Source organism: Aquarana catesbeiana, linkage group LG08 (genome assembly GCF_042186555.1).
Source record: "Aquarana catesbeiana isolate 2022-GZ linkage group LG08, ASM4218655v1, whole genome shotgun sequence".
NCBI lineage: Eukaryota > Metazoa > Chordata > Amphibia > Anura > Ranidae > Aquarana > Aquarana catesbeiana.
In genome coordinates this window covers 71,323,691-71,344,612 of record NC_133331.1, presented here as the reverse complement: position 1 = coordinate 71,344,612, position 20,922 = coordinate 71,323,691, and the positions used below count along the sequence as shown (strand labels likewise).

The 20,922-nt window shown below is 42.8% G+C and overlaps 2 protein-coding genes across 3 annotated transcripts in view; one reads left to right on the top strand and one right to left on the bottom strand.

Moving 5' to 3' along the window:
* The first annotated feature begins 553 nt into the window (after positions 1 to 553).
* The window catches only part of LOC141105817 (anionic trypsin-2-like), a 33,698-nt gene continuing 13,329 nt past the window's right edge, over positions 554 to 20,922 (top strand). The window contains exons 1-2 of one of the 2 annotated variants that reach the window (XM_073595949.1): positions 554 to 681; positions 20,727 to 20,860. In XM_073595949.1, the coding sequence (XP_073452050.1) occupies positions 20,821 to 20,860 (40 nt within the window). In that variant the 5' untranslated portion in view covers positions 554 to 681; positions 20,727 to 20,820. Of the gene's footprint in view, positions 682 to 19,599; positions 20,861 to 20,922 lie in introns of those variants that run through there. The other variant, XM_073595950.1, reaches the window with a different exon arrangement.
* Positions 5,075 to 12,544, bottom strand: LOC141105819 (trypsin-like). Its single transcript, XM_073595953.1, has 5 exons — positions 12,505 to 12,544; positions 10,106 to 10,265; positions 7,224 to 7,477; positions 6,920 to 7,056; positions 5,075 to 5,293 (listed from the first exon to the last, which is right to left on the bottom strand). The coding sequence occupies exons 1-5, from the start codon at positions 12,542 to 12,544 to the stop codon at positions 5,144 to 5,146; spliced, it is 741 nt and encodes a 246-aa protein (XP_073452054.1). The 3' UTR covers positions 5,075 to 5,143.

Genomic DNA, 20,922 nt, shown 5'->3' with positions numbered 1-20,922 from the left:
TGTTTTAACCCCCGCTAGCGGCCAAAAAGGGGTTAAATCCACCTGCAAAACGCTGCCAGAGCAGCGTTTTTCTGGCAGTATCGCAGCGCTGCCCCATTGATTTCAATGGGGAGCAGCGGTGGAGGAGCGGTGACTTTTTCTGACGCCCTGCCAGCGCACCGCTCCCGAGGGCTTTCACACTGGAATGAATGTAGCAGCTGTTTTGGGGCGTTTTGCAGGCGCTATTTTTAACGCTATAGCGCTTGCAAAAAGCTCCAGTGTGAAAGGGGTCTGAAGGAGGAGGGGGGGCTGCACAAGTAGTGGGAGAGAAGAGACAGTGAGCAGCTGGACCGAAGGCCCGGGTGTGAGGGAAACATCTTCAGCTCTGAGCTCATGCTGGGACCTGTAGTTCTTCACTTTTGGGGGGGGGGTCACATCCCCCAAAAGTGAAGGATTTCAAGTCCCAGCATGAAACCTGCCTAAGGATGTGTCCTCCTTCCATCCAGGGTGTAATGTCATCTGTCAGTGTCCTCTCCTGCCGACCCTTATCTGCCTGCCATCCTCTCTGCACAGTACACTGAGAGGCTTACTCACTCCAGGCTGACACTCTCTGTTTCTGTGAAGTGCTGACAGTTCAGCACAGAACTCTGGCTGCTGGGGGAGAGCTGACAGGATTTTATCCCCGATGGATCTGTCATGTTGGTGAGTTTTTAGCAGTTTACTTGCCTTTCTACCATTTCTCGTTTAGTTTGTGCCCTGCAGTCTTAGAAGTTTCTTCTGCATGCCGCTGCCTGGCTGGACTCCAGAACATGCAGGGAGGAGGTGGGTGGAGCTAAACAATAGGCGCGGAGGAGGAAGTTAAATTTCCTCCACTGTGATTGTTCTCTGCCTCTCTCCTGCTCATGACGTCACTGGTTTCTACACGCCAAGCGGGCGGCAGGTAGCAACCAGTTTGGGCACTGAGCCAGCGGGTGATGAAAAAAAAAAGGGTCTCTGCCAGCAAAGGGTCCACCACAGGCTGAGACAGTGAGGGACAGAGACAATGCAAAGGCTATTTTAGGGGGCATTAGATCGACCCAGGGCAATTCCGGGACACTGTATTGTCCTGGAATGAGGGTGCCCGGGACCCGGGACAGACCTGCTAATTGCGGGATTGTCCCGGGCAATCCGGGACATGTGAGCACCCTACTGGTAACCTACTTGGAGGACGCACCTATCTCTAACCTATCCTTACAGTACTGCCGGGTCGGCTTAAAGGTTCTGGTACTGTGAAGAAGCTGCTCTACAATTCAATCAAGGTAACTAACTGGCTGCTAAGTTTGTGAAAGGGACTTATCCAGGCGTATGCTGGCTGCTAAGCCTGTGAGAGAGGCTTGTCCAGACATCTTGCAGGTTGCTAGATCCGTGGCAGAGATCTACCCAGCCATACAAGATTTAAAGAGAGAAAACTGTGTTTTGTCCTCTATTCTGAAGAGTCTGTAAGTGATCTGCTGCAAAAAGGTATCTGCAACTCCCCTTCAACCTCTTTACTGCTACTTCTTTCAAGTTGTCTTGTAATAAAGCATTGGAAAAGTAACTGGTGCATACATTGGTGGGCGCAAGGCCCAATATAGACTTTAAGTTCCTGATGTGGTGAAACTGCAGGTAAGGGATGATGGCAACAACCCGATTTAAATCAGCAGCTCCTTCGGGGGTCAGTGCTACATAAGTTTTAATTTAAGTAACCTTACAAGGTTACGGGGATAGATGTAGAAATAGAAATAGCATGTATAAGGTGAAAGGGTAGGTAAGTGAAAAGAAAGAGAGGTGATTTAGATAAGCCATGAGGTTGCTAGGTGTCTGAGGGACTTCAGGGACTTCAATTCTTCAGAGTATTTGTACATAACCCATGCTCTCCCCAAAGTGTTACATTTTTCTGTAGTTTCGTTAGCTTTGGACCTAGTTTCCTCCATGCCATACATATCATGTATATTAAAGAGTCATTCTTTAATAGTGGGTGTTTTTGTGTTTTTCCAATATCTGGCAATTAGGCCTTTTGCAGCTATAAGTAGAAATCTAGTCAATGATCGCTTATATCTCTTCATTGGGCAGTTAGAAATGTGTAAAAGGCAGCAAGCTGACATTAGTGGAATTGAAGTATCTGTAATGTGTTTAATGATGTCACAAACCTTTTGCCAAAATGGACGTATCAGGTCGCAATCCCACCATATGTGGTACGTGGTTCCTTTTGCCCCCTTGCATCTCCAGCATAAATCTGAAGCCGTGGGGAACCATTTTTGAATTTTAGATGGTGTATTGTACCAATTTGTCAAAAGTTTGTAGGAAGTTTCTTGGTTGCGTGTGCTAATTGAGCATTTGTGCGCAAACACACATGCATGTAACCATTGATCACCGCTAAAAGCAGTGTTTGGGGCATCTTCCCATAACCTTTTGTGTTTGTTTAGTTCTGTGGATCCTGATGATTGCAGCCATGTATATGCCAAAGAAGTAGGTTTTTTTCACTTTTTTCAGCCTTTAGGCACGCCTCTTCAAGTGGTGATAAGGGCCTAGTACAGTATTTAGGTTTATTGGGGTTGGAGATGAAGCTATAAATTTGGCGATATTCCCATTGTGATAATGCTTCTTGTCCGCTTGCCTGATTCAATTCTACTAAAGATTTCACTCTGTTTTTCTCAAAACAGTGTATTGCTAGCAAGGGTTTTATCTCGTCTTCTATCTTGTCTGTTCGCATTTTTTGACCTGGTGGGAATTCATAGTTATTACTTAATGGAGTCAATGGACCCGGTAATGAGATCAGTCCTGCATTTTTAATAATTTTCTGTGTAATTTTTAGCGTGGCTCCTACAGTTGAATGATTTTTAAGTTGTGTAGGGCATGCTTCCCATGCGATCCAAGGTGTGTATTTTATCGGGATAGGTCCTATGACATTTTCCAGACCCACCCAGACCTTACCGTCTCCATGACTGACAGTTCCAATCTATTATGCGATTCACATGCGAGGCTAGATAATAGTTTCTGAAATTTAGAAAACCCATGCCTCCAATGTGTTTTGCTTTGGTTAGTAGCATGAGGTTGATATGTGGGTTTTTAGACCAAATGAATCTCCTAGTCATGGAGTTCAATGCATGAAAAAAGCTCTCTGGTAACAGGACCGGTAGAGTCTGGAAGAAGTACAGAATTTTAGGCAAGATTGTCATTTTTATTATGGCTGCTCTACCAAAGCAGGAAAAATATTTTAAGGACCATTTCTCCAAATCCTTATTAACGTTTTGTAGAAGTGGCTTAAAATTCGTTGTATATATTGATTCCATTTTCAGGGTGAGCCAGATACCAAGATATTTAATGGCTTTGTTTTCACATTTAAAGGTGCAATTATTCCGTGTAGTTATTTCCTGTTAGTGTCAAGTTCAACGCCTCAGATTTTTTTATAGTTTACTTTGAAGTTAGAGAGATAGTTGTAATGTGCGAAGATTTTACATAGGTTAGGCAGTGAGATATGTGGATGGGTGATAAAAAACAGGAGATCATCGGCATATGCTAAAAATTTATATAATTTTGTTCCTACTTGAAAGCCCTGTATTGATGGGGAATTATTTACCATTCTAATTAATGGTTCAAGGGTAAGTGTTCTGTGTCTGTTGACTCTAATAATGAATATTCACAGAATTTTATGTATGACCCTTTGGGTATGTCAGAGGCTGCACTTGAGGCCCCCCATATCAAGTAAGTTTACCGCAACTGACTTACAGGGACTAAAATAAAACTTTACATTATTATGACCCCTACAAATATAAGACAATGAATACTCACCTCTCCTGCTGCCCTCACTGCTGATCTTTGCAATGCTAAAAAGGAATAGTTAGCTGAAAATCCTGCAGAATCTGATATATCCAAAAGTGCTGATTTCCAATCCCCTGCTGCATGTTGTGGTTTCTCCTTCAAGCCAGTACATCACTATAGGACAACGTTTTAATGTAGGTGTTGGTGGATTGAACCACTATTTGAAGCAGGGGGACCAGGCACCCAAAACACCTAGAAGTGTCAGATTTTGGTGGATCTTCAGCCAGCAGTTCTTCACATCTGCAGCAATTGATGGCACATGAGCAGAGGAGTGTTGCACATTATTGCAACATTTTATTTTCACATAAGGGTCACAATAACTTGGAAAATGTATTTACAATGCAGACAGTAAGATTATATCATCTCAGTGGGGACATAGCAATAAAAGTGAGGATTAGTATGGCTGGTGTGGGCTGCAGCATTAACACAGGCTGTGGGAGGGAGCAGAGAAATGACATCAGCTCTCGTATAAATCATAGCAGCCTTGCTGATGTCAGCGGAGAGCTGACATGTGTTAGCAGATGCTGTATTATCCCTCATAAATATAAGGACTTGTTTTACTAGGTTTGAAGAAAACACATAATAGTGGCAAACACCTAGGAGCTTATTTTTTATTACTTAAAAAAAAAACAGAGCTATTCATCCAGCAAAACTGCAGTGTATTGATTCTGCCGGAATGGGAGCAAAATCAAATGTTAATTAGACTAGTTTCTCTCCAGGTTGAACGTTCTTAATTTATAAAAAAATAGAGTGGTTCAGAAAATACTGCATTATGGCCCCTAGATGGAGCTGATGATGATAGTCAACAAGTATTTATTCCCTATAAATGTCAACTCCATCTAGTGGCCATAATGTGGTATTTTCCTCATTCACTCTACTTCTTATAAATGAGTAACATTTTATTTTGTCTCCATGCTCACAGAATAAATGTGTGTACAATTTTAAAGGAAGAATAACTCCCATATTATTCACTCAAAAGCTATGAAAATGGTGGGCTTTAAGGAACTACAAGAGGCACGGAGGTTAAGGTGTAGTTAAATTATTGAATTGGTCAAAGATATAAGCAGATGTTTAACATAAAAAAGCCCAGACTATACAGAAGAGCTATTCAGGTGCCTGGTGGATCAGCCCGGGTTTCCAGGACAGTTGCCTCAAACTTTGCTCTACATTCTTCATTTGAAACATACAAAAAAAATCACAGAATACAAAATATAATATTGCATATGACATAAAACAAGAAAAGTAAGGGTTCACGTGCATGATTTTATTGGATTTGGAATGATACATGTCATCCTTCTCATCCCACCATTATATGTAGAGATGTTTAGTTCTGGGTGATGGTGTCTCCAATCCAGGACACGTAATTACACACCTTGGTGTAAACGCCAGGGTAGCCAGGAAGAGCGCAGCCAATACCCCAGGAGACCACCCCCTGCAGCACTCCATTGCAAACCACAGGACCACCAGAGTCACCCTGCAAGAAAAAAAAACAGGCTTATTATCTATTTTACTGGTTTCAGATGGAAAATAACTTCAAAAACCTGGGTGCAGATGCCAGCAATGTTCCACTTACATGATACAGAAAGGAAAACCCATTGACATTTTATCCTTACAAGTAGGGTCTCCAGATACCGGTTTAAATGATATTTCCATTACTTGATATCGTTTAAGTGAGATACATTGTGTATGTAATTTATGTATAATATTGTATTGAAGTGCCATGTTGAGCAGAAATTCAGTTGACTTGTCCAAGTCAACTGAATTTTAACATAGCAAGGGGACAGCTGAAGACCCTTTGATGTGTTAATCTTATGCAAGTCTATTTGAACATCTCAAAGGGTGTTCAGGTAGTATCTGTTAATCTAATCTAATTACACATATCTAAGGGGACTTGTTGATGTTGATATGCGGGAATGCAAATTGGGGTGGTTTACGACTGCAGCTGTTCACGGCTGGGAGTTGTTGACTATCTGAAAGACTAGAGTATATAAAAGACGTGAATGTAGACGGCCAATCAAATTGCTCAGCCATTCAATATCTAGGGAATATAACACGGCATTCAGTCTATAGTTTAAGTGAGGCTTGTCTGTGTATGAACACACAGACCTAAGAAATGGGTCTCTGAATTATATCTACTCTGTCGGATTTTTTTGTCATCTGTGGACTTTGGAGTTTGTTCTGTGTTGGAAGTCAATAAAGTGCATCTCTCTGGAAGAATTGGGTTGCTGCGGAAGAGTACTTACTAATTAATTATCATACCCACGACACGATACCACTATATCCACCCAATATTATTATACTCGATCACTACAATTGTCAGAATTTTAAATTTTTAATAAAGACTTCCTTTAATCAAAGGCATTAGTTAGAGACCCCATTGAACCAGTAGAATGGCTTATGATAGATATTAGGTGGTTATACGGGTGAATGATGGTGTTGATCTCTCTTTGGAGATATGGGTTGCTACCTTGCTTGCATGATAGAGCGCTTGTTTTAGATGAGAAGATACTTGAGTAAAAAGAGAGCTAGAGGCATTCAATTATGCCAAATGTATAAAGAATAGCTAGCATACATATGTGAGTACATTCAGAAAGAAATACACCATCAGCCATCACTATTAGGGACACCTGTTTGCAAACAAACCCATGTGGTCGCCATGTCATAACTAAGTAGAGCCATGCTGCTTGGTTTTCATTGGCTAATGCCTGTGCAGTTGTCAATAGCATTAAATAAGCCGATAGCACAAGTGAGCCATTCAAAATTGCAAAATAGAATAATGTTCTCTCCGCCTAGGGTCTTATGTAAAGGGGTGCCAATCTACAGGTTGCATACACAAGGGGGTTAAAGTTATTTGAAGAACTAGAGGAGACATTCTAAACTTTTTGCTTTGTTCATGATCGGACTCCAAGAGTCAATTCGTAATGCCTTGTTATTAATTTGTCACCATCTTGGGACACCAAAATATAAGATTCTAATAAAAGAACCATATGTCTGACCTGAGATAATGCTCCAGAACCATTGTGCTCTCCTAAAAAAGAGGAATGTTGTTGCCCAGGATAATTATCAGGAGGACATGCTTTAGTGAAGAAGGTATGCTCACCTGGCAAGAGTCTTTGCCACCTTCAAGGTACCCAAGACAGATCATGTTTCCAGTGATTTGACCAGGATATGAATTTTGGCAGTCCTCATGAGACAGGATGGGGGCTTCAAGACACTGCAGGAGGTCTGGGTAATTAGCTAGCAAGAAGAAATTCAGGAATGAGTGGACATCAGAACAGGAGGTGCAGTGAGGCTGTTGTACAGAAATTGTCTTAGAGAAACTTATTTTTGTTTCCTATATTTAGATAGAACCACTCTGCTTAAATTAGTGATTGAGAATAAAATTAAAACATACTTGGACTCACCTCCACTGCTCAGAGTGTTTCCCCAACCTGAAATTAAACACTGAGTGCCGGCCACATCACACTCGCTGGGCAGACGGATGGCCTGGATCCTGGAGCTTATCACTGCAGGTTGGGACAGTTTGATAAGCATGATGTCATTGTCCAGAAGGTAGGCGTTGTATTTAGGATGACGGATGATCTTAGCAGATGAGATGAACTGTTCTGTCCCCTCCAAGACCTCAATGTTATGTTCACCAAGCCTGACCTCAATACGTCTGTAAGAGAGGCGGATTTGTGTGGTCACATCATGCTAACAGATAACCCTACCTTTCCCTATAGCCCAGTGGTTCTCAACCTCAGTCCTTAAAGAAGATCAATCACTATAATTTTTATGTTACAGTTTTGTCCCCTATGGGGCAAAGTTCATGTAGTACTTTGTCCCATGTTGCTAGGTGCATTCTAACACTAGAAGTGGCCTTGAAGACCTTGCCTCTGAGTCTGATCATATGTTAAATGAGTCTATTACTTTTAGATCTAACATTCTATTTAAGTTAGGATTGGATTTTTACCCCGTGAGTTGCAGGGGCAAAGAAATGGGCAGTATTAGAGGCTGGTCGAACAAGATGTCACACCTTTAGCTTCAAAGGTGTCTGCTTTAGGCTTTGTTGTTGATAATAATTTAATGGCTCTTAAAATTTTGCGTGCGGATCCTAATATTGTGATTAGGAGTTCTGATAAGGGAAGGTTGGTGGTCATTTTGAATGCAGAGATGTACAGTTTAGAGCTATCTGATGCTGATACTTATGTTAAGTCAAGAGGTAACACCACCAATGCATTCAGGAAGGACCTATAATCCGTCCTATCTAGAAGGTTAAATCGTTTTTTTCGCTGAGGAGGTAGGGCAGATGTTTGTTTCATCTGCCCTTATTATGCTGGTGTTCCACCATCTACCCAGAACCCACAAGGGCCTTGAACCTCTGAAAGAAATGTTTTATTTTTTTTGCAGACATAGGTTCTTTACAGGAAAGATTCAGCCAGTGGGTTGACCATCAGTTACAGCCTCTGGTTATGGGTCTGGATATTTGACAGACACCAAATAGAAAAATTTAAAGACCTCCCCTGGAAAGATGAATATGTGTGGGGGATGTGTGACATCACTAGCTTATTCTATGTATGCTGGGACTCTAGGCTGTCTTATATTTCTTGCAATGACACAGCAGTTATTCTTTGTATCATAAGGAGTTTATTTGCATACCCTGGATTATTTGCTTACTCACATTTTTTTTGTTTTTGATGGGGTTCATTATTTCTAGAGATGTGGAGCAGCCACGGAGGCTAAGTTTTCCACCTTCCCTCATTGGCCTATTTTGTCGGTTGGTTGATGGGTTGGTGGGCGAGAACCCACATCTTTGGAGATATGAACCAATTTTGTGCTTATATAAAGTTTTATTTTCATTTATATTGATGATTTGTTGTTTGTTCTAGGGATAGTGACAGCATGAAGAACTGGCTGTTATATCTAAATGATAATGAGTCAAAGTTGACATATACTGGCCAAATTGAGCCCGTCACAGTCTTTCATTTTAGATGTAATACTTTCTGGTATAGAGGGGCAGGTTGTTTTGGGACTTTATGGGAAACCATTAGCTGGTAACACTGTGTTGTGAGTAGACTTAGGACATCCCACTCATACTATTAGAGGCATACCAATCGGCCATTTTTTGAGGTTGTGCCATATATGTAGTAATAATGATCACTTTGACAGTGAAGTCCTATGCATTACTAGGAGTAAGGCAGGCTGTAGATCATGTGATTTTCTTTGGCATGATTTCCTGATTAATACAGTCAGTGTTGATGGGGGAATTTCTCCCCGGAGCTATTGTGTTCTCATGGTAGGGCGGCACGGGGAGTCATATTATATGTATGTGGTGTGACAGGGTTCAGTTGGGCTACTATGAGTAAGTGGTAGCATAGCGCTAAACACATATGTGGGTTACCTCATTCCCCTGCTGCTTATTTTGTGATGTTTTTACCTGTTTTTGATACATATTTTTTCCAACACAGGTGGTTTTTCAGTGGTGTGGCCATCCAGACTTTCTTCTCATTAATACATTAGCTGTGAACTAGTCTGGCACCTGCCTGTACTACTGAGCCTGACTGTTGCTGGCTGACCTGGAGCAGTGCCTCTCTTCAGTTGTATTCTAACTCTAGTTATTAGGTCTGACCTGGCCCCATATCCTGCTACAGTGGCCGATACAACAACAGCTATGAAGGAAATGGCTGATTCATAGCTGCAGCTTGTCTCAACTGTGAGCAGTTTTCTTGAGACAAGTAATGGCAAGAGGAATGCAGAGGAAAGGGGGATATGTCAGCCATTGCATGTTTTGGTGAAGTGTTTACAGCCAAGACAAGCAGCAGCTATAAATTGGCCATCTCCTTCATGTCTGTCGTCAGATTGGCAGTGGCAGGTGAGGAGGGGGCCAGGTCAGACTTCATACCTAGGGTTGGAAGGCACTTAGAAACATGAGACAAAGTAGTGCATATACTATGTCCCATAGGGGATGGAACTGTGAAAAATATATAATGATAGATCTATAAGTAGCTGAGATATTCCCTTTGGGCAATGCCTGTGCAGCTGTCAGTAACATGGAAGAAGCAGATATCACAAGGCCACACTTTTCATTCCTTCTTGGAACATAGATTATTGTTCTTTCTGGGAACATTTATCTACAAATTGAATAAGCAAGCAATGGTGTTAAATAAAGTTCTATGAAGAACTAGAGGAGACATTCTCAACTTTTTCTGCTTTGTTTTATGACTATGCTTAAAGAGTCACCTAAAATATTGTTCCTAAATGATTGTTCCCCCCTGAACCATTCCATTTAGCCAATAACATTACTTACGACTTATAGCAGTGAGCAGCAGAGACCACCCACTCGTCATTGATGAGGGACCCTCCACAGAAGTGGTACCCTGAGTTCAGGGACACCTGGTAGGGGACAGAGTTGACAGGGCAAGTGTAGCCTCCTACAATCTTGTCATCGTCGTTGTAGTGGAAGGCGGCTAAAAAAAAATATTTTTTTATATTTAATGAGAATAGTCCAGGTTGGGTTTTTCAACGCAAATTAATAGCACCTTTACCTTTATGGATAAAAACTACAAAAGAGGTACTGCAATATAGTTACATAGTTAGTCAGGTTGAAAAAAGTCACAAGTCCATCTAGTTCAACCACGAAAAGGGGAAAAAAAATAAAAATCATACAATCCCATATACACAATCCTATACCGACAGTTGATCCATATGAAGGAAAAAAAACCCCAGAAAATCATGACCTGATTTGATCCAGCAGGGGAAAAAATTCCTTCCTGATCCTCCGAGAGGCAATCGGATATTCCCTGGGTTACCTTTACCTATAGATATTAGTATCCAGTTATATTATGTACATTGAAGGAGAAGTATAGCCAAAGCTTGTCTGGCTGTACTTCTCCTATGGATCATAGGAGTGCAGTTCGTTTTGCACTCCTTTGACCCGTCACAGAAGTCGGTCCAGGCACCGCGCCATTGTGACAATAAAGTCTGGATCCGCCAGGTGCCTGGACTGACACCCGGCTCAGCCTCTCAGCGAGCCGCTGAGAGGCGGAGCCGTTGAGAGGCGGAGCCGGATACTCTGCCCCCTCCACAGCTCAGCACTTCAGTGAGCGAGGAGGGGGCAGAGCAGAGAGCTGTGACTGACAGCTCAGGGAGCTGTCAGAACTGAGCAATCGGCAGTGTTTCGATCGCTCTGTTCTCAGTGCAGAAAATTAATCTGCAAAAAAACACAAAAAAAACTTCTCTTGGAAAGAATCCAGGCCTTTTTTGTAAAGCAAGCTACTGAGCTGGCCAACTCTGGAGGGAGTCTATTCTACATTTTCACAGCTCTTACTGTGAAGAAACCTTTCCGTATTTGGAGATGAAATCTCCTTTCCTCCAGACTTAAAGAGTGCCCCTTTGTCCGACGTAAAGAGTGCCCCTTTGTCGTCTGTGATGACCTTAAAGTTAATAACTCAACACCAAGTTCACTATATTCCCCCTCACTATGTATTCATACATGTTGATCATTTCCCCCCTTAATCTCCTTTTCTGAAGAGATAATAAAATCAGTTCCTCATAGCTGAGCTCCTTCATGTCTCGTATCAGTTTGTTTGCTCTTCTCTGCACTTTCTCCAGTTCCCTGATATTCTTTTTGCATATTGGTGCCCAAAACTGAACTGCATCTTTCAGATGAGGTCTTACTAATGATTTGTACACGGGGATAATGATATCTCTCTCTCTGGAGTCCATACCTCTCTTAAGACAAGAAAGGACTTTGCTCGCTTTGGAAACCGCAGCTTGACATTGCATGTATGCTATTATTAAGCTTATGATACACCAAAACCCCCAAATCCTTCTGCACCATTTATTCCCCCAGTTGTACTCCCCCTAGTATGTATGATGCATGCATATTCTTAGCCCTCAAGTGCATAACTTTACATTTATCAAAACGAAACCTCATTTTCCACATAGTTGCCCAATTAAACAGTGCATTGAGGTTGGCTTGTAAGTTAGAGACATCTTGTAGCACAGTTTCTTGTAAGTTTCTACAACAAACTTCTCTATCCCCAATGGCCCTCCAGATTTTGTGACATACAAAGAACTAGATATAACCAATCTGGGCCAATGTAAGGTAAAAAACATCCCCGGAGTTCAGTTTCAAAACTGAACTTCAGCCAAAATTAACAAACAATAGCCAATTAAAAGATAAAATAATTAAACCCGCTTTTGCTGCAATATTCAGTTCAACGCATACATTTCCCTGTAGAACTTTTTTCTGCCCCTAGAGGCCCTTAGTCTAATGGCCAGCATCATTCAACCCACTTAATTTGAGCCCAGGTTCTCTTGTACTCACCCCCAGGCTATGACTGGACAGTAAAAAGAAAAGCAGCATAGTGATAGGCTCATCTCTCCGTCCCTCAGCATGTTTCTTGCAAGCACATGAACTGACTGGGCCCTTCTACTTCTTTCTCCCACATTCTAGCTCTGCTGTGCAGAGACTGCAAGAGGCTGATATCAGGTCAGCTTCAGGTACTTACATTACTAGTTTTTAAAAATACTTGTAACCATGTATTAATCATGACATAGCTTCATCAATCTTTGTCTTTTATATCTGCCTAGAGAAGAAGGCTAACTTCATTAAGTAAGAATTATTCACCATGTCCAAAGTGTTAAATTTATATCATGTTATTATGTAGTCATTAAAAGTAAAGGTTTCAGTTGAAAACCTACCAGCAAGGCCAAGGAGTGAGAGGAGCAGAAGACACTTCATGGTGAGAGAGTGAGAATTTCTGGGGTCCACAGGAAACTTTTATACCACAAATATCCATTATCATGTGGTGACACCTGGAAGTTCCCATGCCACCATGCCAACTGAATGGAGGAAAATTTGGCAGATATTGGCATTTACTCATGGTGGACATTATCAGTAACCTTGTTTCACTTCCAGCATCTCCTAAATCATATTATTCTGACACCTGATGCCTGCTGAAGGTCAATGGTTCTCAAAGTAGTGAAGGATGGATAAAGATGACAGACCCACATAATCACAGGCCTTACCCAGCAGAACAATTAAAGAGGGAGTATAATCTAAAATAAATGAAAGGACGGGCTACTTCTAGCACCAGAATTTTTATCCTGTAAACATGCATGTTTCTCTGCTTACTTTTTCATTGTATAGGCAATAAAATCAGTCCTATGGACTACAGAACAGCTCCCCGCTATGTTATTGAATGCCCTGAGCTAACAAGGAGGGGAAAAGGGCATGGTTTAAATGGGCTGGGGAAGCGAAATAAAGGATTTAATGGGATTTAAAGGGTTGTTGGTGGTCGTAAGTGGAAAGTGGGCAGGATATTACATGAGGATGGGAGAACCAATGTAAGCGAGGCAGCCATTTGCAAAGAAAGTTTAACCCCCCCATACACTTTTTGGTTTAGTCATGATATGTGGTATTATCTTACCGAGTTGAGTGATTGTTTTATGTAATTACATAGTGGGCGAGGTTGAAAAAAGACACAAGTCCATCAAGTCCAACCTATGTGTGTGATTTTATGTCAGTATTACATTGAATATCCCTGTATGTTGTGGTCGTTCAGGTGCTAATCTAATAGTTTAAATTCAAATTGATGTGAGGGTTAATGAAGAATTCCAGGTATGATTATTTTCACTTAATTACATTGGCCCTCGTACATAGAGTTGATTAACATTCTCAATGGCAGTCACCCGTTTTCTAAATGCATGACAACATTATTCTGAGGTCACACGTACACACACACACGTAGGCAAAGGCTACCTACCTCATTTTGCTGTGGTTAGCTTGAGATGCCAAAATTCATTTTTTAAATGATACAACATACCAGTTCAGAGGAAAAACATCCAAGATATTAAGAAAAGAAAGTCATTTTCCATTATTATATCTTTTATATTATTTTATTATATATTATTTTTAATATGTTATATCATTTTATATTGTTTTATATTATTTTTGTATGGGGGGGGGGGGGTCCATTCTGTCCTTTTGCCCACTTATAAATCCAGCAATGCCTCCTGAATGGCTGGCAGTGACTACTTAGACACACTCTGAAAAATGATTCACCGCAGAGAGATTTTTTTCCCATGGGCTGCTGTGAACCTAGCCTTAGTTATGGAGAAGAGGAGAAGAGAACGTCTTCTGTAGACCTAACACACTTCCTGTCCTGGGATGACAATGCTTCTCCTCCATAGATACGGTGCAGAGAATGATTGTGGTCACCCTAGGATAGAAAGTTTGTTACTGGAAGAATCACCAGGTAAAAATAAAGAAATAAACAGCTTGAATAAAGCCAACACATTTAAGAACTGGTAAGCCCAATTATGTTATAGGGAGCATCCAGAGACAATAAATGTAAGAGGTGGAAGAAGGGGCCACTTGGGGTAGAATAAGCTATTGCACAACGATCCCTTGGGTAGCAGCTTGCCATGTATCCCAGATATTGTAAAATTTACAAAGTGTGCCCCCTGTCCATACATATGTTTTTTAAAGGTGAGATTTTTATAGACTTTGGCAAACCATTCTCAAACGAAGGGGGAGAGAATGAGACCCATTTAAGCACCATCAACCTGTTTGGCAGCCCAATAGTAATTTTGGTCACAGATGGGTCTAGATTGGCTGAATCAAAGTATTCTAAAATACATGTAAGGGGCAAGTTTCTAATAAGTATACCAAGGACTGAATTAATTTGTGTAATCACATAGCCCCGATATTATAACAATTTCTCCAAATGTATGAGGTCACCTGGAACCTCTCTGAATTTGTTGCTATTGGGAATGTCTCTGACCTCTATCTTGTATAAAAAGGCTGGGGTTCTATAAACCCTATGAAAAAATAAAGAATTGCACCAATCTGTGAGAGGAAGATATAGGAACACATGGTAAAGATTGTAAAATATAATTCTACAGGTCAACAGGTATGGTACCCAAGTCTTTCCCCCACTTTTGTTTACAGTTCACGTTAAAGTTACCAGAGAGTGTAGGTGAATATAAAGTGTTGACATACACAATATTACCAAAAGTATTGGGACGCCTGCCTTTACGCGCACATGAACTTCAATGACATCCCAGTCTTCGTCCATAGTGTTCAATATTGAGTTGGCTTTCCTTTGCAGCAATAACAGCTTCAACTCATCTGGGAAGACTGTCCACAAAGTTTAAGAGTGTGTCTATGGGAATGTTCGACCATTTTCCGAGAAGCGCATTTGTGAGGTCAGGCACTGATGTGGACGAGAAGGCCTGGCTTGCAGTCTCAGTTTCATCCCAAAGGTGTTCTATCGGGTTGAGCTCAGGACTCTGTGCAGGTCAGTCAAGTTCCTCCACCCAAACTCGCTCATCCATGTCTTTATGGACCTTGTTTGTGCACTGGTGTGCAGTCATGTTGGAAAATAGAAAGGGCCAACCCCAAACTGTTCTCACAAATTTGGGAACATGAAAATGTCCAAAATGTCTTGGGGACACTTTGTGAGGGGACATCGTTGGATTGAGCGGTGTTAGAAAAGTGTTTGGGGTGAAGGGGATGGGAGATGGACAGACAGATCAAGGTTTTGTTACTTTAAAGTATATGTGAGCCCTCACCTTGCAAAAAAGCCCATTCAGTAAAAAATAGAAACGGGGAGGTGTCAGGACAAGTCTGATCATTGGAGGAGAGAAGGCTGCGTTCCCAAAACAGTCAGAAAACTGACCCATCTGTGCTGTCATGCTTAGTGTGGTCAGTTTTTGATAGCAAAGCAGAGGGATTGGCAGGAACACCAGGAATTTCAGAAGAGTTCATGGTACAGCAGGCACATATGTGTTTATATGAAGAGAATACATTAAAGTGATATTAAAGGCACAATAAAAAAAAAACAAACATGTTATACTTACCTGCTGTGCGTAGTGGTTTTGCACAGAGCAGCCCCGATCCTCCTTTTCATGGGTCCCCCCACCAAGAGAGCCCGCCCCTTGTGTTTTTTTTTTTTAGTGAGTAACCGGCAGCAAGGAAAAACACAGCAGTGGGAAAAGACAGCGGCATGAGAAGAAGGCGGCAAGAGAGACAGCACCGGGAGAGACAGCGGCAGAAGAAGATGGTGGTCAAAGAGACATTTTGGACAATTTCATGCTCCCAACTTTGTAGGAACAGTTTAGGGATGGCCCCATCCTGTTCCAACATGACTGCACACCAGTGCACAAAGCAAGGTCCATAAAGACATGGATGAGCGAGTTTGAGGTGGAGGAACTTGACTGGTCTGCACAGAGTCCTGACCTCAACCCCACAGAACACCTTTGGGTTGAATTAGAGCAGAGACTGTGAGCCAAGCCGTCTTGTCTACATCAGTGCCTGACCTCACAAATGCGCTTCTGGAAGAATGGTCAAACATTCCCAAAGACACACTCCTAAACCTTGTGGACAGCCTTCCCAGAAGAGTTGAAGCTGCTATAACTGCAAAGGGTGAGCCAACTCAATATTGAACCCTACAGACTAAGACTGGGATGCCATTAAAGTTCATGTGTGTGTGTAAAGGCAGGTGTCCCAATACTTTTGGTAAATATCTCAACACCTTACAGTGAATTAAAGAGGAGTTCTGCCCCCCCCCCCGAAAAAATTAAAAGTCAGCAGCTACATGTACTGTAGCTGCCGACTTTTAATATTAGGACACTTACCTGTCCAGGATTCCCGCAATGTTGGCACCCCAGCCGATTTTCGGATCGGCTGTTGGCTGCTGCCGCCGCTATTCCTGGTAAGGGAAACTGGAAGTGAAGCCTTTCGGGGTCCCAGGGCCGCGCTGTGGGCATTAGTTCTGAGGATGTTTCTGAACGTCGACTCAGAATGAGGAAAGGCCCACCTGGCCACTGTACATAAATGGCCGGGTAGACCTTTTCTCAGGAGGTTAATAATAAAACAAATTTTATAATTTTTTTTTTTTTGTGGAAGTCTGGGACACCCTCTGACAGGGGGGCCCGGGGCAGTTGTTCTTTTTGCCCCCTTATAAGTTTGGCACTGCCCAATGGTATTACTTACTGAATGATAGCTCCTCTAACTATCATCAGCTATATTAGGGAAGGGGTGAGGACAGTAGGGACATAATTTGATCAAATATGACCATGTTCACATTTAGTCAATGTCATTGCCCAAATATGATGAATGACCATATTTGGGCAGTGGTGTCACTGCTATCCTTGCCCCCTAGGTTAAGTGGCCAGGAATTCCCAGCCAGGTTAGCAATATTCTGGTGTTGGCAGCAGTTGCTAGGGATTCAGCGGGTGCTGACTTGCCAAAATTAAAGTAGAACTATAGGCAAAACTTTTTGTTTTAGTTTTTTTTTTTTTTGGACAGAGTGAGGGAGGGTTATAACCCGCCAGATTTCTTTTGCCATCTGTTTCCCTTGACTTCCTGTCCCAAAGTCAGAGGAAATTCCTGCAAATTAAAGGAATCCGTTGGGGTCCCCCAGGTCACCAGAACTAGTGTCCCCATTGGAAGATTTACGCTCTATTACTTTTCTGGGGACAACCCAAAATTTGGGACTTTCCTTAACTTTCACTTTCATTTTGAATGATAATGGTGAACATAATAAATAAAGAGGTTGAATCACAGCCAGTTCCCCACTTCACATGTGCGAGTCGCACTGCACTTTGTGAATGGACCTTTAACAAGGGGGCCCCCAGATCCCGCCCCCCATGTGAATGGGTATCGGGTAGTAAAATGTAAAAAAAAACAAGAGCCGGTTTTTGACAAGTCCTTAATTGTAAAATAGCTCTGAGCTGTCTTCTCCCTCAGCCGTCTTCTCCTGCTGCTGTCTCTCCTGCCACCATCTTCTCCTCTCGCCGTCTCTCCCGCAGCCATCTTCTCCTGCAGCCGTCTCTTCCACCAACATCTTCTTCTGCCGCTGTCTCTCCCGGTGCTGTCTCTCCTGTCGCCATCTTCTCTTGCCGCCGTCTTTTCCCACTGCTGTGTTCTTCTTTGCTGCCGGTTACTCACTAAAAAAAACAAAAAAAAAAACAAGGGGCAGGCTCTCTCGGTGATGTCTTTGGATGGCCATGCCCCATTGCTAGATAAGAGATGACAGACAGCGAGCGACAACACAACAAGACGGCCACAGAAGATCGGCTTTTTTATTTTATTTTGCAGGTAACCAGCGGCGAGGAAGAACACAGCAGCAGGAGAAGATGGTGGCGGGAGAGACAACAGCAGGAGAAGACGGAAGCAGGACAGACGGCAGCAGGAAAAGATGGCGGCGGGAGAGACGGCGGCAGGAGAGACAGCAGCAGGAGGAGATGGTGGCAGGAGTGACAGTAGCTGGAGAAGACGGCTCGGAGAGAAGACGGCTCAGAGATATTTTATAATAAAGGACTTGTCAAAACCCGGCTCTTGTTTTTTTTTACATTTCACTGCTTTTTGGGGTGAATGGGTAGGGGTATGATGTACCCCTACCCATTCACATGGGAGGGTGGCATCTAGGGGTCCCTTTGTTAAAGGAGGCTTCCAGATTCCGAAATGCCCCCTGACAACCACAGCCCAGGGTTGTCAGGAAGAGGCCCTTGTCCCCATCAACATGGGGACAAAGTGCTTTGGGGTGAGGGGCGCAGTGCCCATCGCCATAAAGGACCCACCCTTCATGTAGAGGGCATGTGGCCTGGTTTGGTTCAGGATGGGGGGCACTCGCTTGTCCCCTCACTTTCCTGACCTCCAGGGTTGTGGGGAAGAGGCCCCCTGCCCGAAAGAACCCCCCATGTTGAGGGCATATGGCCTGGTGTGGTTTCCTGACCCTTCCAGGCTGAATTCTCGGATAGGGGTCTGGTATGGATTTTGGGGGGGCCCCAAGCAATTTTTTAAATTACATTTTGGCGTGGGGGGTGGGTTCCCCTCCAAATCCATACTAGACCTGAAGGTACAAACAAGGCCAAGAATAAATCCAAGGGAAAAACCAAGCTTAACTTACCACCAGCCCGCAGACAGCCAAATAACCTGTCTAACAGTATGCGTTAAAAGCAGGGGTTTAAAATGCATGCGTAAGCAACAGAGCCTCGTCAAGGCACCCTGGTATCTGTGGTACCTAACACTAACTTATGTGCCCACTAACACTAACTGTCCCCACAGTGGAGGCACATGCATTCTGACGGATAGGTGAGAGCAGGTGGACTGAAAGGGAGCCACCCCTTCTTAAAGGTACAGGGGCACACTGAACACCCAGCATATAGCACAATGGATGCTAAGGGGTCACTGCGTTGCCTGACCAAAAAACACGACAGTGATACAAAAAAGACGCCATTTGCTCCCATCTATAGCTGGCTATCGCAGTAAGAAGCATTGGAAGGCTAACAACAAGTACAAACAAGGCCGAGGATAAATCCAAGGGAAAAACCAAGCTTAACTTACCACCAGCCCGCAGACAACCAAATAACCTGTCTAACAGTATGCGTTAAAAGCAGGGGTTTAATCTGCACACATTTGCAAATGCATGCGTAAGCCACAGAGCCTCGTCAAGGCACCCTGGTATCTGTGGTACCTAACACTAACTTATAAGTGTCCCCACAGTGGAGGCACATGCATTCTGATGGATAGGTGAGAGCAGATGGACTGAAGGGGGGCCACCCCTTCTTAAAGGTACAGGGGCACACTGAACACCCAGCATATAGCACAATGGCTGCAAAGGTGTCAGTGCGTTGCCTGACCAAAAAACACGACAGTGATACATAAAAGATGCCACTTGCTCCCATCTATAGCTGGCTATCGCAGTAAAAAGCATTGGAAAGCTAACAACAGGTACAAACAAGGCCTGGTATGGACCTGGGGGGGGGGGGGGGGGCAACACCGTTCTTTTCACGTTTTTCTTTTTTTGCTGGCTTTTTGTTTTTTTTTTGTTTTTTATTTTACATTCAGCTGTCAGTGGGGAATCCCGCTGACAGCTAATGACTCATCGGTTGTTAAGGATGCAGCCAGCCCCTTGCTTAGCAACCAGCTATATACTGTGAGAATAAAAAAATGCAAAGCTTACATCTTAATCAGCAGCATATGCTGACAATAGGCGAATGCCTAATAGCCAATGCCACATGAGCTTGGTTGTTACCATAATATATATATATAACGCCTCAAATGCAAAACATTACTGTATAGAATTAAAAGAATCAAACATTAGTACATGTATTTCCTGGGTATGATTGTGGTCAGCTCAGTAGCATAGTGGTGTGCCCTGCTACCTTCAAAGGTTCAAGCCACGGGTTTAAATCCTACCGATGGTATCACCTGCTGAAAACTTGCATTATATTCCAAAATCACACACTAGTTAACATGCAGGGTGTTTCCTTTTTTGGGTTTAATTCACTTGTGCACTGGCAAAATTGTGTGGTAAGTTGGCTGAGATTTGAACTCATAACCTGAGTGCTTTGTAGACATCAGTGCACACCACTAAACCATTGTGCTAAGTACACTGAGACCTGGATTGTAGTGTAGTGGTTGCAATTGCCGACACCCGGCTATTAAAAAGTCCAGACCAAAACAACGTGCAGCCCTCCCCCCGTCAATACCAGGCCCTTCGATTCTGGTCTGGATTTTAAGGGGAACCCCACGCCAAAATTAGAAATAAAAATGGTGTGGGGACCCCCCCAAAATCCAGACCAGACCCTTATCTGAGCATGCAGCCTGGCAAGCCAGAAAAGGGAGGGAACGAGACTGGTAAGATCGCCGCATGGTGGATCTCTGGACAGGTAAGTGTCCTTATAATAAAAGTCAGGAGCTACAGTATTTGTAGCTGCTGACTTCAATTTTTTTGTACAGGCTGGAACTTCACTTTAAGGTTTATTTTCTAATATTAAGTGAATATGAATTACAACTAGCAAAAGCAGAGACAGAAGAACTGGCATTGTAAGCAAAGATATAAAAGATTTGGAAAAGCTGCCTAAAAAGATTAAGGCCAACCCCGAACACCTGTTTCTTTCACTTTTTTCAGGTTGGCCCAGCATGTGGAAAAATGATGAAATTAGGAAGATGGGGATGTATAAAGGCTGGTATGAGGCTATGGAAGACACAACTGGCTGAACATCATGAAGACCCTTCTACTTCTCTGTGTTCTTGGATTTGCAGGTGAGTTTTACCATTCACTTTTGGTGTACTTTGCAATTCAATTATATTTTCTTTATACTTTA

Coding starts and splice junctions, on each gene's coding strand:
- LOC141105819 (XM_073595953.1), bottom strand. CDS start 12,544: ATGAAGTGTCTTCTGCTCCTCTCACTCCTTGGCCTTGCTG. Junction 7,478..10,105: donor GCTGCTCACTGCTATAAGTC/GTAAGTAATGTT, acceptor CCTCTCTTACAG/ACGTATTGAGGTCAGGCTTG. Junction 7,057..7,223: donor AAACACTCTGAGCAGTGGAG/GTGAGTCCAAGT, acceptor TCTTCTTGCTAG/CTAATTACCCAGACCTCCTG.